We start from the raw sequence: 12,101 nt of genomic DNA, 5'->3' as shown, positions 1-12,101 counted from the left end.
ATGCGTCAATGAGGACTGTGTTATAGGCTGACATATCAGGCGTAGGGGAAATGGGTCTGTCTGCACAGGAAGCACTGGAAGTGCTTTGTTTAGCTTTGATTTTAATCGAGCTGCTAATCGATAGTCGAAAATCGTTGTCCGCGAACCTCGTTATCGACCGGTCGGTCTGCGCACCGCACAGGGCACGCGTACTCGTTATCTCTCTACTCCTGTTGCAAAAACAGACATCGGAAATATGGCGGAGAGTACAGACCCAGGCTGTGTCCCAAAGGACGCGCGCTACACTATGTACCGTCTAGTCCAGTGTAGGAATGGTAGAAGGGTAATACCGTCTCAAATGGAGTCGATGGCACACGGCGTCAAACGCACGAGTACACCCCGAGTCGACGAAAATGAATCTCTTCAGTTCGCTGTTTACGCCGGCGATACCTTTTGTAGTCAACGGGACCCGAGTCCCCATCAGACGGAGGCGTAATCAAGTGACGTCGTTTATTATGCTGACTTCAACGTGACTATTGTGAGATTCATTAAACCGCACAAAAAGAAACGTCTCGTCACAGCGGTCCCGAACGGAAACACATCTTTGAGCGGTACGACGGAAGACGGTCCTCACAAAACGACCAGGTGGTCGTGACTTTTAACGCGCTTTACGCAAAACTTCCCCAGAAGGCATGGTAAAGGTCCCGCGGATGTAAACGTCGCGTTAGATCTCCCCAGAGTTTTGCAGGATGCGTTGGAAACAGTTGCGAAATTCAGGGTTGGGAAAGTTGTTTTTGGTCAAATCCTCGATCCAGCTAGATTAAAGGCACTAGCCTTTTGCATCTTTAATATGGCTGCTTCGGGGATCTACGTAGATCATAATCGACTTACCTGCGAAATCATAGAAGTTGTCTTCTGAAATAAAGAGAAACACGCATGAAATAAAACAAGGGGAAAAATCAGGTGCACGTCTCCGAATAGAATGATACATTAGTAAAAATGAGCTTTTCACATAAGATTTGATACGTGGCATGTTTACATGTAGCAACTAAATCGAATAAACTTGGGAAACCTATTTGAGGTGGTGGACCGGCTGGATTTGGTGGTTCTGATACATCTAGTAGAAGTAGTAGACTTGGTAGACCTGGTGGACCTGGTGGACCTGGTGGACCTGGTAGACCTGGTAGACCTGGTCGACCTGCTGGACTTGGTTTATACTGAAGATTTGGGACTGCTGCATAACTCCCCTGATGCCCGAAACCTTGGATAAGTCAGTGAAAATCTTTAAATGGCCAAAAAGCCTAAATAACCGAGCACATTTTTCTTCATTTTTGTTCCATTTTCGCTTTATAACGCTCCAGACTAACACCATCCCACTGTCCCAGGGACGGTAAAAACTGTAAAATCTGCTTCAGAACGGTTCTGTGATGATGATGTTCCATCGTTGTACTGTAAAAAGTTAATGAATATTAGATTGTGTTAAATAAAAACATTTCCTAGATTTCATAGAATGGTATTTGGAGCTATCCACGATTCCCTCTATCGTAGCCAGAGCCCCAGTCCCCGTTGAAGAGGAGACGCCGTATACCACGGTGCAGCCACCACCGTGCTTCACCGCGGCCACGGCGTCGTAGGGTGACGAGCGGATCATAATAAAAACACGTAACGGTTTCCGTCATGTCCTCTCACCTTTCCGACTACCCCCCCGTCACGGCTTATTTTTGTCTGCGTCCTTGATAGAAAGTAGAGTATTTCGCAAATACATAACATTTAGTTTGCGGTACTATAACCAAAGATGCCTTCCTTCCATAAGACACAAAATATTTGAGAAATGGATGATAATCTATTATTTTCTCCTCTGATAAAACTCTATGCTCTACTAGTTTATTATATTCTAATCGGAAATCGTGCTTCTTCATCTACACAATGTTGTCACTTTAATATACTAATGATCACGAGGAAGGAATCATTACGCAGATTAGTCTAAGCATGCCTTGGGTCCTGTCCTTTGAAAAAAAGAGTCGGTGGTTAATCTGGAGCCCTGGCGTTTCAATAACCTGTTTGTTTGTTGCGTGTAATACGCTTTCTTAAGGCGATATCAACATAGGAGTTATTCACAGACTTTAATGGATTCGTTGGTTGTTGGAGAGAGTAAAACCATCACTCCCGGTGAGAAAGGACAGTTTATTTTTCCCTCATGGACTTCTGGCTAGAGATGGAGCCAATGCCTTTTTTATTGCGCCACTGGGAGTCGCACAAAATTGTGCTAGTTGTTCTTTACTAAAAGTACTCGGTAACCTATTGAAGGACGTTAGCCTTGGTTTGCTAGCGCACTGCAGATATCTAGTTTTCTCCACTAGCACGTGCTAAAATGTCACTGAAATTTCCTTGTCTACCATTTCCCCTCCACTTACCCCACGGAGGCAGCAGGCTATGCAAATGATGCTGGTCTGTGGGTCGCTCCGCCCCTTCTTTGGGTTTGTGGGCCACCTGGGTCTCCTGTTCCTGCGGCTTAGTGACCACCATGGAGGTGAGTGAAGTCACAAATTCGTATCTGAGAGAGAGATCCAGAGCTTTTTTCCTGGCTGCGTCTTTCTCGTCTCCTTTAAGCGTCACCCTGAGGCGCAAGAACATTCACACGAAAACGTGCTGTAAAGCCAGAATGTGATCTCCTTATGTAAACACAGTCGAACACTCACTCTTTCTCCAGGAGCTGCTTCACTGTGAGATAAGCCCACAGTCTCTGGGTGAAGTTTTCATGTTGCGGTGAAACATCGATGAGGTCTTTAGTCGAAACGGAGTCCTGATACTTCACGCTCGCGCTTTTCTGCAAGTAACAAAAGACGTGAAAAGCGGAGGAGATACCAACCCTGCTCCTGCACGTAAAGACTCCGTTTGAAGACATATTACCTCGGGATTCTCAGAATCTGAGGAGGTCTGTAACGTTTACAGGTTTCTACCTCTTGTTCACTTGATTCAAAGTAACGAATAAACAGGAAACTGGGAGTGAAGAACAGAGGCGCAGGAGCGGTGATGATCTTACTGAGATTGCGATGACCTCGGTCTGTAAAGTCTCCAGGCTGTTGTCCGTGATTTTCCCAGACACCACGATCTCCGAGCCGTTATAATACTGCCTGAAGCTGGTCTGGGTGAGATTCGCTGCTCCGATGTAGTTCAGTTGGACGTCGGTTAAGAGCGGCGTGGCCACTTCCTCATAGAAACCCTAATGAGATGAAACAGAGTCGAATCGTTGCCAAACAACCAGAGTGTAACTGGATATACCCGAAAACGACCAGCGCGCTGTATCGCACCTGGAGCTGGAGGTCAGCGTCCGAGTCCTCGTAGATCCTGCGAGCAACTCCATCGTTCTCCAGCGCCATTTTCTCCAAGAAATCAAAGTTCACATCGAAACCAAACCCCAGGCAGTAGAGTGGAAATTTACCTCCGATGGCCTCTTTGATGTTTTCCTGAATTCTCGCTGTGTTTGTTTCACCTGTTGGAAACAATCGTTACTGAATATGCTACTAACCGAGGAAATAAATGCATATTCCAATAAATGGAGTTCAAAGACTCTATCTCACCGTTTGTACTACTGTTAAAAAGATTTTATTTACATGGTTGTTCGGTAATTTAGAGCAAAACACTGACTTGAAATATGGAAAAATATTAAAAAGCCAGCGTAATTTGCGTTTACTGTGTTAAAATAAAGAAGTTATAGATCACTAGGTTTGGTAACAAAGCATCAAGAAAGAAGTGGAACGATGTTACGGGACACTGTAAGTCTCGAGACGTTTAATTCCATGCTTACGAAAAATATAGCGATTTAATGGCAGACAGAAGGGAAAATAAAACTTGTACAAAAATAACACGTTCCCTAGGTACCGTGAGAGATTTGTATGCGCTCCCCGTGCTGCGGGGGTTTCCTCCGGGTTCTCCGGTTTCCTCCCCCAGTCCAAAGACACGCACGGTAGGCTGATTGGCGTGTCCGAAGTGTCCGTAGTGTATGAAAGTGTGTGCGAGTGTGCCCTGTGATGGATCGGTACCCCGTCCAGGGTGTACCCCACCTTGTGCCCCATGCTCCCTGGGATAGTCTCCAGGTTCCCCGTGACCCAGCGGTTCAGAAAATGGATGGATGGTTGGATGGATGGACCACTGCCTAACCTGTTATTTGAAGTGACCTAACCTGAAGTGGGGTCTCCATCGGTGAGCAGGATGAGGATGGAGGCAGAGCCCTTTCGGGGGTATTTCGTGATCATTTCGACCCCCTTCAGCACTGCAGCGTTGATGTCCGTGGCTGAGGGGAAGATCAGTAGCAAGTCAGTTATAAGTGATTTAATACAGTATACCGTATATGTTAATAAACAGCAGTCCTGTCTCTGTGGACCCGACTGGATCATAACCCCATGTGATACCGTTTGTTTCAGTTGGAGCATTTCTTAAAATCTGTAAAATACCTACGTGCGTAGTCGTTTACACGAGTTATATGATTCCTCCACTGCTATCGCTATGCTTATACACACCCAACTTTGACAACCACTGAATGTTAAAAGTGCAATCCGTATACTGTTTAATGCAATTAAATAAAACACGACGCGTTTTGAGAGAAACCCAGAAAAAAAACGGGCTTTTTTTATACTACTCTTTCCTTTAGTTCTGTAAGACAGTTTACTTTCAGCTATACATCATTCCCACCATTCAGGCAAGAACGCTAATCCCTGTGGTACCGTACCTCCTCGATCCGTGATGCTCTTCACAAAGTCCTTTGCTTGCTTTAGATTAATCTCTTTGGCTTGGAGGAGTTCAGCTTTCCAGACATCTACTGCCGAGTCAAAGATTATCAGGCCAAAGTAGTCATCCTGAGCGAGATCTCCCAAAATCTTCAACATAGCCAAGTGAGTCTAAAACGGCAAACGTCCGCAGTCATTTCAGCTGCATGCGCGTGCTGTCTGCACATACACCTGTACACGCTCACTAATATCGACTCGATATGGCTTCATTCTGTTCAACTCTACCTGGAGTCTTTCGATGAGCTTCCAGATATATTCAGATATACCACAGTAATATAAGATTTGATCATGTTTACCTGAGTCATTTTCCTGCCATGCATAGAGCCACTTCGATCGATGATAAACACCACATTTTTGGGGATTTGTGGGATATCTGTGGGTGCAAAGTAGTGGACGAAATAGCCGCTGGACGCCTGAAAAATGGCAATGAGCGTTTGAATCAATTATGAGAAATCTCTCGTTGTCTCAGATCTCAAATCAGACATGATTAGTGGTACGGGCGTATACGGCTTTACTGTACTTATTGGGAAACAACTGACTCTTTAATCTTTGCACTTATGCTATTATGTTTCTATAAATGACCTTCAGTTCTCCATTCTGTTTCGGTCTCTTCACGTCATACTCAACGAGCAGGTCTCCGTTTAGTCCATTTTCTCCACAAGCTTTACACGTTGTCTGCTGCTCACGAGTGGGGTAAAAGCTCACCCATGCCTGCACATACCAATGAGTAGGTACAGTCGTTTAATTAGCTGTGTTACCATCAGAATTCAGACTTCGGAATAATATCGGTTAATTAATTCATCCGATTTCTAAATGACAGAGGCTTCGAGGTTGATTTTAAGTGGTTCGCTAAAGCACAACGTTAACGTTTGATCCTCACCTCGTTGGTGGACGCGGCAAGAGTACTGATTACAGCACTGGACAGCTCCTGAGTCTTCAGCCCTCCTTTGACCTCCAGGTAGGAAATACCTGGATGCTCGTTAATATAGACGTCAATCTAGTGGAACAGCGACAACCTGAACATGAAATTCTTAGACAGACTACAGTTTAAGTGGTTTTTATGTGGTCGGATTAACCGTTATTTGAAACACGTCTTTGAAGGTAACATTGTCATGATGGGAAATTTTCTTTTGGAAATAGTATCTATTGCTTGTTAAACTAGCAACAAATCCTTAAATGTCATTTGGAATAAGATTTGGAACAATTGGAGTTATTCTTCGTCCTTTAGGTCTTACATCACCTTGAAATCCGCCACAGTCTGCATCGGCTGGGCGTGGATTCGTAACTCGTATTTGCCAAGGCGTCGCTTTAGCAGCTCTTCGTAAGTGAGTTCAAAGGTCACCTTACTGAAAGCTGACACCGTCACTGAGGTTTTAAACTCTTCCAGAGTCCGTCCTACTGAGCTGAAGCCCAAAACAAACAGCATCAGTGCTTCTGCTGGTTGTACGGTAATGGGAGTTTATGCGAATTCATCAATCCGGTCAGAGACATGACTTTAAAATAAAGTGTAATATAAACCATATTAACTCCAGGCTGGAATAATACAGCTGTGTACGTGGGCTTTTTTGGTACCTGACAATCCCGGCACTTTCTCCTCGAGATACCGCTTGACTGTACTGCTGCTGCGCCTCTTCTTTCTTCTTCACCACTCCATCGTACGTCTTTCCCTCTATGGTCCTGATGAGAAGATGTTTAGACATATTTTCTTTCTGTGTAATCACTGAGGCTGGAGATGTTATCTTTTTTCAGAACGGAAAAAATGATCGCTGTGTTAACAAAACGATTAGGATCTGTACATGTTTCCAGGGAACAGTTGAATACGGTGGGGAAAACGGGAATACGGTTCTGGTAGAAAGCGTTCTATTACGCTGTAACGTGATGTTTTTCTTTAGCTCCTGTAACACAATGCTTGAACTGACTGTAACATTTAGTCCTTTTAGCAATTTCCTCAGATTAGTATTCTATGTCATATAAATATAGAATCGATTGCTACTGTGTCCAGTGTTGTTGATAGGAGACCTTGTACTCGGTGGAGATCTTGTACTTGATATGGATATGATAGGATATGATATGATATGATAGGATACGATATGATAGGATACGATATGATAGGATATGATATGATATGATAGGATACGATATGATAGGATACGATATGATAGGATATGATAGGATATGATAGGATATGATATGATATGATAGGATATGATATGATATGATATGGTATGATATGATATGATATGGTATGATAGGATATGATAGGATATGATAGGATATGATATGATAGGATATGATATGATAGGATATGATAGGATATGATATGATAGGATATGATATGATAGGATATGATAGGATATGATATGATAGGATATGATATGATAGGATAGGATATGATATGATAGGATATGATAGGATATGATATGATAGGATAGGATATGATAGGATATGATATGATATGATAGGATATGATATGATATGATAGGATATGATAGGATATGATAGGATATGATATGATATGATAGGATATGATAGGATATGATATGATATGATATGATATGATATGATAGGATATGATATGATATGATAGGATATGATAGGATATGATATGATATGATATGATATGATATGATAGGATATGATATGATATGATATGATAGGATATGATAGGATATGATAGGATATGATATGATATGATAGGATATGATAGGATATGATATGATAGGATATGATATGATATGATATGATAGGATATGATAGGATATGATATGATAGGATATGATAGGATATGATAGGATATGATATGATATGATAGGATAGGATATGATATGATAGGATATGATATGATAGGATATGATAGGATATGATATGATAGGATATGATAGGATATGATATGATAGGATATGATAGGATAGGATATGATATGATATGATAGGATATGATAGGATATGATATGATATGATAGGATAGGATATGATATGATAGGATATGATATGATAGGATATGATAGGATATGATATGATAGGATATGATAGGATATGATATGATAGGATATGATAGGATATGATATGATAGGATATGATAGGATATGATATGATATGATATGATAGGATATGATAGGATATGATATGATAGGATATGATATGATATGATATGATATGATATGATAGGATAGGATAGGATATGATAGGATATGATATGATATGATAGGATAGGATATGATATGATAGGATATGATATGATAGGATATGATATGATATGATATGATAGGATATGATATGATATGATAGGATATGATATGATAGGATATGATATGATATGATATGATATGATATGATATGATATGATATGATATGATATGATATGATATGATATGATATGATATGATAGGATATGATATGATATGATATGATATGATAGGATATGATATGATAGGATATGATATGATATGATAGGATATGATATGATATGATATGATATGATAGGATATGATAGGATATGATATGATATGATAGGATATGATAGGATAGGATGTGATATGATAGGATATGATAGGATATGATAGGATAGGATATGATAGGATATGATAGGATAGGATATGATAGGATATGATATGATAGGATATGATATGATAGGATATGATGGGATATGATAGGATATGATATGATAGGATATGATATGATATGATAGGATATGATATGATATGATATGATAGGATATGATATGATATGATATGATATGATATGATATGATAGGATATGATAGGATATGATATGATATGATATGATATGATATGATAGGATATGATAGGATATGATATGATATGATATGATATGATAGGATATGATATGATAGGATAGGATATGATATGATATGATATGATATGATATGATATGATATGATATGATAGGATATGATATGATATGATAGGATATGATAGGATATGATATGATATGATATGATATGATATGATAGGATATGATAGGATATGATATGATATGATATGATATGATATGATATGATAGGATATGATAGGATAGGATATGATAGGATATGATATGATATGATATGATATGATAGGATATGATAGGATATGATATGATATGATAGGATATGATATGATATGATAGGATATGATATGATATGATAGGATAGGATAGGATATGATATGATATGATATGATATGATATGATATGATAGGATATGATAGGATAGGATATGATAGGATATGATATGATATGATATGATATGATATGATAGGATATGATATGATATGATATGATATGATATGATAGGATATGATATGATATGATATGATAGGATATGATAGGATATGATATGATATGATAGGATATGATAGGATAGGATGTGATATGATAGGATATGATAGGATATGATAGGATATGATATGATATGATATGATATGATAGGATATGATATGATATGATAGGATATGATAGGATAGGATATGATATGATAGGATATGATATGATATGATATGATATGATATGATAGGATATGATAGGATAGGATATGATATGATAGGATATGATGGGATATGATAGGATATGATGGGATATGATATGATATGATATGATATGATATGATAGGATATGATATGATATGATAGGATATGATAGGATATGATATGATATGATAGGATATGATAGGATATGATAGGATAGGATATGATATGATATGATATGATATGATATGATAGGATATGATATAATGATATAAAATGGTGGATTTTTCCCTGAGCTTTTTTGGACTTTATATGAATGAATGTTTTATGATTGCACATCGGTTTAATACACATGGAGCCAGACAATCTCACTGATATTAACCTCTGTTAGATCACTGAACCATTACTAGACGTTACATGAATCTTTCTTTATGAATATAACTCTGTAGAAGTATTCTGTGCAGTCCGGGTCACTTCTCAAAATGACACTTTTGACTTACATCCTGAATTTGCTGATGAAGGCATTCTTTGGTATTTTGACCTCAAAATGAACTTCCTTGGACTCGTTGAGCCGGTTGGCCACGCGGCTGGTGATGACTGTAAAGGCGTAGCGGCTGTTTACCGTAGTGTTGATGTGGAAACTGTAGATGTCGACATCTTGTTGCTGTGTTGAGGGAAAAACAGCGTGATTTGGCATTTTTCTAGTTTTCATTTTCTAGAACACATTCAGCATGGATAAGATCTTTCACAGCAACAACAAAAAAAAAATAATTATATTCAGGTGTAAATGCAGGTGTTTTTTTGTTTTTTTGACAGATTTTTTCCCCCCACGCCTAATGTGTTGTACATTTTATAATCACACAAGTATTTATTACATAAGTATTACTACACAAGTACTATTACACAAGTATTATAAACACTCTGTCCCTTCCAGAAACTTCTCCAAAACACACAGAACAACTCAAACAAATCTAATCTTCAGCAGAGTGCGAATGGACCTTCACCCCAAAGTTGCTCAACTATTTCTACATTCATGCCAGGCTCATAGCTTATAGTCCTGGTTTGCATTATTATTTGATTTGAAAAAGTCAAATCTTCTGACAGTTTCGGGATGATTTTGGTATTTTAATAGATTTTTAACCGCTTGTGCGTCCTTATGGACATTTTTCTCTTTGTCATTTATTTTTTTTTTGTCTGTGTTAGTGCAAACAGCATACATTTTTGCAAAAGGTGTGTATTTTTATCGGAATTTTAATATTTTCATAAATCTGTTTTAAACTCGGTACGAAAAATAGTTACACTCAGGACCTTCAGGACAATAATGTCCCGACTGAAACCCATTCAAACTGCGATATTTAATCCCCGTGACGTTTCAGCATAACAATCACGCGTTCTGTGTTAATCTGAAGTGTGTGGTGTTTTCTCAGGTTTAGCCTCTGGGGAAAATCCATGTCTTTCCTTTTTTCTGATTCGGCTGTATTATAGAGCGCCGCAGACCAACTGAGTAAATGATGCGGATATAATTGTGTGTGCGTGTGTGTGTGTGTGTGTGTGTGTGTGAACAGTTTGAGAGAAAGAAATGATATTGTACTGGAAATCCCACCCCATGTCTACGAGTCACAGAAGGTTCCTGAGCTTGCTTTGAAGATTTCTGCATTATGTAAAGAAACCAGTGTTTAAAGGGTTAAAATTCTGAAAATGGATGAAGGTTTGGTCATGATGATCAGAACTGATGCTGGTAAAAAAAAATAATAAAAAAAGTCAGTGAAAATGGAAACAAAATTATTAATATATAATATTCCTATGACAGTTTTTTGACGTGTAGGTTTTTGTCCTTTATGGACCTGAGTGGTATTATTTAAAAATTTTTTTTTATGTTGTTGTTAATCATTGACATATCAAAGACTGTAATAATCAAAGGAAAACAGTTCTGCTTAGCATTTCGTATATGGAAAATAATTACCTATTTTTTACTAAAAAAAAAACAAAACAAAAAAAAACCCCCCATCTGTGGCATTATGTAAACAAACCAGCATTTAAAGGGTTCCAGTTCTGAAAATGAAAGAATGCTGTGTTTTGTTCTATCTTTAATCACTGATTTAAGTTTATAGACCTCCACTGTACAAAGTAATTGAATAAAACAGCAGGTGTCTCACGGGAAACCCTCTGACTTTACCTTTGTGATCGGGGCCGAGCTGACACTGAGAAGTAAAAATCCAAAGGCAGTGAGTACAGTTGTGGTTCGCTCCATAGTGTCCCATACAGCACTCAGGTCTCCCGAATGCACGTTAGCTTCTCAATAAACCGTTTCAACTCTCCGGTCATTGACATCGGTCACTGCAATGCTGGCTCCACCCAGTCTGTTCTGTGGAAACGGTTCAGTATGCGTGTTTGTGTGTGTGTGTGTGTGTGTGGGAGCTTCGTCTTGAGTCATCACAAGAAGTGAGAAGTGACGGTACAGTTATAACTAGGGATGTATATAATCATTTAATCCTAATGTGGGATTTTTTATTTGGCACATCACACTACAGCTCAGAAGTCACTACTTTTATCACAGGAGAAACAACGCCACAGCTCTGTTTGTGGCACTGTTCATTTTTAAAACACCCAAATCACACTGTAATTCCATATCTGGATCAAATCTGTTCATGTATTCCAACGGTACGTCTTTACGACACGATAGATCAGGCTGGATTGTCAAATCTGGCCCTCGAGGTCAACTGTCCTGCAGAATTTACCGCCAATCTCAAGCTCACAATTTTTTTTTTTTTTTACAGCAGAATGCTACTATAGAGGACTTAATTCTGGGGAAATTTCAGGTCCGTATCTGGTCCCCCACCAGAGATATTCAACCTGAGGGGAATTTTAAACAG

At 39.0% G+C, this 12,101-nt stretch overlaps 1 protein-coding gene across 12 annotated transcripts in view; it reads right to left on the bottom strand.

Moving 5' to 3' along the window:
- The window catches only part of LOC108254758 (inter-alpha-trypsin inhibitor heavy chain H3), a 16,068-nt gene extending 4,503 nt beyond the window's left edge, over nucleotides 1–11,565 (bottom strand). For 3 of the 12 annotated variants that reach the window (XM_017450033.3, XM_017450035.3, XM_017450036.3), the window contains exons 1-15: nucleotides 11,405–11,565; nucleotides 9,729–9,892; nucleotides 6,339–6,443; nucleotides 6,007–6,169; nucleotides 5,647–5,763; nucleotides 5,349–5,477; nucleotides 5,063–5,179; nucleotides 4,709–4,877; nucleotides 4,163–4,273; nucleotides 3,291–3,472; nucleotides 3,023–3,202; nucleotides 2,679–2,806; nucleotides 2,394–2,596; nucleotides 1,052–1,240; nucleotides 871–894 (exon numbers count right to left, since the gene is read on the bottom strand). In XM_017450033.3, coding sequence (XP_017305522.1) covers nucleotides 871–894; nucleotides 1,052–1,240; nucleotides 2,394–2,596; nucleotides 2,679–2,806; nucleotides 3,023–3,202; nucleotides 3,291–3,472; nucleotides 4,163–4,273; nucleotides 4,709–4,877; nucleotides 5,063–5,179; nucleotides 5,349–5,477; nucleotides 5,647–5,763; nucleotides 6,007–6,169; nucleotides 6,339–6,443; nucleotides 9,729–9,892; nucleotides 11,405–11,479 — 2,056 coding nt within the window. In that variant the 5' untranslated portion in view covers nucleotides 11,480–11,565. The remainder of the gene's footprint in view (nucleotides 1–870; nucleotides 895–1,051; nucleotides 1,241–2,393; nucleotides 2,597–2,678; nucleotides 2,807–3,022; nucleotides 3,203–3,290; nucleotides 3,473–4,162; nucleotides 4,274–4,708; nucleotides 4,878–5,062; nucleotides 5,180–5,348; nucleotides 5,478–5,646; nucleotides 5,764–6,006; nucleotides 6,170–6,338; nucleotides 6,444–9,728; nucleotides 9,893–11,404) is intronic. The other 9 variants (XM_047149513.2, XM_047149514.2, XM_047149515.2 and 6 more) reach the window with 3 other exon arrangements.
- Between the last annotated feature and the right edge of the window lie 536 nt (nucleotides 11,566–12,101).

Source organism: Ictalurus punctatus, chromosome 21, assembly GCF_001660625.3.
Source record: "Ictalurus punctatus breed USDA103 chromosome 21, Coco_2.0, whole genome shotgun sequence".
Classification (NCBI taxonomy): Eukaryota; Metazoa; Chordata; class Actinopteri; order Siluriformes; family Ictaluridae; genus Ictalurus; species Ictalurus punctatus.
The sequence above is the reverse complement of the archived record's forward strand: the minus strand, read 5'-3'. Positions and strand labels throughout refer to the sequence as shown.